Below are 5,358 nucleotides of genomic sequence, written 5' to 3'. Positions count from 1 at the left end.
GCGGGACCCGGTCGGTACGGGGGATCCGACCCCTCGGGCGGGAGCGCCGCCGCGCTTCCCAAGCGGCGCACTATTCAGTGCGCCACTGGGCCGGCCCTAAAGAAGTTAGTTTTGAATAAAGCAAAAAGTTAAATTTCAAAGAAAAACTAGGAAGGTTTTCTGAGGGACAGAAAAGACAAATTACAAATTTAAAATGCAAGGACAAGAAGATAATCAGTTCAAAAAAATGTGTGTGTAAAGAAAATAACAATTTTCAATTTAAAAAAAATTTTGCAGGAAAGAGTAGAATGCTCAAAAACTTGAAAATATTTTACATTTAACATGGACTTTCTCCTTAGNCAAGGACAAGAAGATAATCAGTTCAAAAAAAATGTGTGTGTAAAGAAAATAACAATTTTCAATTTAAAAAAAATTGCACAAAAGAGTAGAATGCTCAAAAACTTGAAAATATTTTACATTTAACATGGACTTTCTCCTTAGAAATCTATTTGTTTTCTTTGTAAATGAGTGTATTTAAGTCAGAAAATAAGAGAAATATTATTAAGTAGTATTTGGAAATAATTAAAGGAAAGGTGCAAGTACTGAGATATTGGAAACCCAAATGAGGAACCCAGAGAGTAGTAAATCTAATTTTTATTGAATGTAAACTGACTAAAAGAGTGAAAAAAAAAAGAAAAGAAAAGAAAAAAAACCCCATCAAGTACCATAACATGTTTATGAAGTTGTTAAGAACAGAAGACAACACCTAGCAAAATAGCAAAAGACCAGAATAAATTGGTATGAGGTTTCTGTGAGCAAAAAGTAGAAAGAAAAAAAAAAAAAAAATAGAGGGGATGCATGAAAACATAAGGACACAATTCTTTTGCACTTTCTTGTGAGCCGATGTATGTCTACAGGACTCAAGCTGCCAAAAATCTTACCCTTAAGGCTATGCCTGCAGTAAATAATATTACTGACCAAAAGTTCATTTTCCATTTCTTCTCATTTGATAAAGCAATTAAGCAATTGAAGGAAGGGCCAAAGAGAATGAGAAGTCTCTGCAGGTGTTTATACCACCATTAAGACTCTAGCCGGAGCTGCCTCTCTCCAGAGTCCCCAGCTGTGACTCTGAATCAAGGAAAAGTGAGAGGAGTAATGCTAGTTTAAGTTCGAAGTCTATTATAAACAGAATTAATACTGCCTTGGGACCAGTCTATGTGCAAGAGTTTTGATCATGCCCAATGAAGTCGGCTGGCCATGAAGTTCAGTGTGTACCTCTGTCTCTGCATCTGCTGTTTATGTCAATTGCTTCAACTAAAGACGTGTACCTGCAGCATAACATATAACATTTTATTCATCACCGAAACAGTTTATGCTGATTTTTATTAATATTTATCCCGAGTTTGATTAAATGACTTCAGGATATGGATTTTCTTTCATTCTGTTTAAACATTCAACACAAAGTATCTGCCTTGATTATTTTTTTCATGCTCACAAATGCACTTTTAATTATCATTAGAATACCAAAAAAAATTTCTTATTTCTTTTTATCCTTTGATAGAATTCTGTCATGATTGCCTATGTCTTTGAGAACCAAGTTTTGAAAAACCTATTTGGTCTCATCAAATAAAAACTCCAAGCTGTAAATGAATTTGTTCTCTCTCTCTCTCTCTCTCTCTCTCTCTTTTGTATTAGAACCTTTTCTACATCTAAGGCTCAGCAATCAGCTTGAAGAGGTTGGAAGAACATCTGTTTTATGTCTGCAGTTCAACAGAGAATCTGCGTAGAAAATAGCATACGTCTGAGCACTCTGAAAGGCTGTCGCTTTACCTGTTGGTAACAACTTAACTAAATCATCTGGCTATCGACATATCTAGGCAGAAATTGTAGATTTTTCTCTGGCTAAAAGAAAAGGAAAAAAGAAAAAAAAAGCTCTTAATTAAGAACCGAGAAAAGACCCACTTTACTTTCAAGTAATAGATAAACTTTACCTCTTTAGCACATTGAGGATGCTAATCGGTAGATAGCAAATTGCAAACACCAAAAGCACAACCATCAACATCCGGGCTGTTTTCCTTCTGGCTCGGATCTGCTTTATTTCAGCGGCCACCGCGCTTATCCGGGACTTTGTCTGCTGTCCTGGCCCTCGAGGCTGGGAAACAGGTTGCAGGGCCTTCCATTTTCTCTGAACTACAGATGATGTTCCAGGGATCTGAAAGGAGAGGAGGCCTGTTATTTCTACTTGACTTAGGAAAGTTCCACTTTGGAGAAGTAATTAGAAGGCACAGTTAGAAAAGTGTCCCAGACACCTGAGGTCTGGGAGGTTTGAGCGCCTGTTTCTCCAGAACGTTTGCTGAGCTGAGTATGTGGTTGGCATCCATTCAGTTGAATGAATGCTAAATAGGAGTTTAGGTGAAAAAAGTTGAAACATCACAACTTTGTCAAAATCTAAGGAAAGCTACAAATTGAAAAGATATCTCCTTCTAGAAAGAGAAGTAAAAACAGAGGAGGGAGAACGGTGAAGGGATGACAACTATATTATCTCATTAGGAATTCCGTTTCAGCTCCGAGACCGAAGTTTATCAGAGAAGGAAAACCTCTCAGCTAACCATAATAACCCGAATGGACTTTTCATGTATCCATACTGCCATCTACTGCCAGACAGAGAGATAGGACTTAACTACCTATTGCTTTTTACTAGGTATTCTGCTTCTCAGATTTGGTGGAAGCAAACCTTTGAATATAGGAAATAAAAATCAAACATTCCCCGTTGCCTGCTATTTGTAGTTGCAGAGTTGTTTGCAACCAATATTGTGTTTGGCCCTTTAAAATGCACACAAAAACACTGAAAATCCCTCCTGATCTTACATTAACATTTCAAATAGCTGGGATTTATAAGAATAGTTACACAACTTGTAATTTTCCATTTCTTTTCAAAGTTATTTGATAATAGCAGGGAGTCCCTCCAAGTATAATATTTTCTTAATTATAAGCTCATGAAGATTGATAGGGTTTAGTGAGCAAAACAATAAAATTCAGCATGCATAATTTTTTAAGGGGAAAACGTGCCAACAAGCACACCATAAGGCCGTCTTAGTTCTATTAAGATTATTCAGCTATTGCTTTTATCTCTGTGCTGCAAGCCAGGACAGACCAACGTGTCCCTGTGGTCTCTTGGAATGGATGTTGGATGGGTTTTGTTGCTTTTTACACCACAAGATCAAAGTCTGTTAGATAATCTTTAATTTGGGAACAGAATTTTACTTTGATGTCCCCATAAACGAATTAATATAATACTCTCTTTGAACATCTTGTCTCTTGAAGAAGAGACAAATGATATTAATAAAATTCTGCCCTTAAATAGAAAACATCTAATAAATTATTTCCCTTCTGAGTCTTTATGTCCTGTCATGTAGACTACCCTTTTCACATAGTGGCAGCCCAACTCAAACTTTTACTCCATTGGGAGGTGGGGGCTGAGAATGCTTCCTCTTCTGTGACTCTCTTTTTAAATAATATTTTTGAAAATAACTGAGAAGCATCAATGAACATTAGAAATTTCCCGAAGACCTCTAGCATGAAAACTTTCTGTCTGCTCAATGGTCTTGAACTGTTTTCTAAATGATCTGTAAGAGATCATTTAAACTTCAGGGATTCTGTCACTGAGTGTTCCCATGAAGGAGAGAACCAGTATCCTGCCTTCTATGACTTCTGCAACCATAAGAAATGGTCCCCATTTAAAAAAAAAGCAAAAACTGCCATGGGGAGCATAGTTATGGTTCTCACAATCAGAAAAAAAAACTGTAGTGAAAGCCTTTTTAGATGATTACCTAACTAAGGATGGAAGATGCTTAATCCTCCACTCATTTTGAGGACACACACATTATGCCATTGATAAGTTGTCCAAAGAAACTGAGTATCCAGATAAATTCAGCAATAAAATTAATAGGATTCACTGAAATTAACTGAGTTTCAGGAACTATACATAATCTCAAGTAATCCTTACTGCATTCCTAAAAGTAGATTTTTCTCATTTTACAGATTTTGATCAAGCAGACATTGAGAAGGATTAAACAAAATACCAAAGTCTACATCTTTAATAAGTGTCAATCCAGAATGTGCACTCAGGTCCATCTGAATGTGAAGTTCATTTTTTTCCATTGTGATGCAAGGTTTCTATTTATGCCCTTAAACACAGTGTGATATGTAAGTCAGTAAATTTTTGAATACGTCCCTAGTTACAAAGAAACAGTAATAATCATACAAAATGGCTTTGAAAGATCCAGTCTGGAAGTCTGTCCTTGTTGGAAGGTCTTTCCCCTTCCACGTCAGTGAGGGCTCAATAATTTCTGACTGTGGAAAGCGCACATGCACACACACATCACTCTATTTCACTACTATAAATAAACTTTATAAGTCATCTTTGACATGAAAATACATCTGAAAGAGGTATTGCCACAGTTACGAATTGGAAATATGTAAATGATAGACTTTGAAGCCCATTCTGTCTTAAGTCATAAGAAGAGGGAAAGTGTGCTACAGAAATTAAGAGGGGAATAAAATAATATTATGACCAACCAATTAATTTGTCAACTTACGTGAAATGGACAAATTCCTTGAAAGAGAAAGATTACCAAAACTGACACTGTACTTACAAACTTTGCTACAAAAAATCTGGTCTAAATAGGTTCATTGATGAATTCTATCAATCAGTAAAGAAAAAATAATATCAATCTTGTTCAGACTCTATGAAATTCATGGAAAAGGTAATACTTTCCAACGAATGTTATGAGGCCATGGTTACCTTGATAATCAAAGATATGACAATAAAAGAACACCACTGACCAAACATGCTTTACGAACAGAGATTAAATCTCCTTAAAAATATATTATCAAGTCAAAGCTAGCAGTATATAAATAGGATAATACAGATTGCTCAATCAGATGTATTCAGCAATGTTGTGTTGGCTTAACATTCAAAAATCAATCAATATAATTCATTGTAGTAACAGCATAAAAAATATGATCATCTCAATAAAGAAAAAGCATTTGAAAAAGTCAATACCCATTTATGATAAAAACTCTACATAAACTAGTAATAGAAGGAAACTTTCTCACTTTCTCAACCTGATAAAGGGCATCTATGAAAAACCCTTTAGGTATTATCCTACAAAATGGAGAAAGATGAATTCTTTCTTCTAAGATTGGAATGAAGTCTTCTCTCACCACTTCTACTCAAAATTGTACTGGAGGTTTTTAGTCAGTATGAAAAGACAAGAAAAATAGTTAAAAGATATACAGATCTATTCTATTGAGACGAAATTATTGTTTACAAAGAAAATTCTAAGGAATCTACCAAAAAACTCTAGAACTAATAAA

The 5,358-nt window shown here is 35.3% G+C and overlaps 1 protein-coding gene across 1 annotated transcript in view; it reads right to left on the bottom strand.

The window, feature by feature from the left end:
• HCRTR2 (hypocretin (orexin) receptor 2) overlaps positions 1-5,358 on the bottom strand; it is a 115,070-nt gene that overhangs the window by 8,232 nt on the left and 101,480 nt on the right. Inside the window, exon 6 of the mRNA XM_008580943.1 lies at positions 1,971-2,191. Coding sequence (XP_008579165.1) covers positions 1,971-2,191 — 221 coding nt within the window. The remainder of the gene's footprint in view (positions 1-1,970; positions 2,192-5,358) is intronic.

Source organism: Galeopterus variegatus, unplaced genomic scaffold (genome assembly GCF_000696425.1).
Source record: "Galeopterus variegatus unplaced genomic scaffold, G_variegatus-3.0.2 Scaffold2215, whole genome shotgun sequence".
Taxonomy (NCBI): domain Eukaryota; kingdom Metazoa; phylum Chordata; class Mammalia; order Dermoptera; family Cynocephalidae; genus Galeopterus; species Galeopterus variegatus.
The sequence above is the reverse complement of the archived record's forward strand: the minus strand, read 5'-3'. Positions and strand labels throughout refer to the sequence as shown.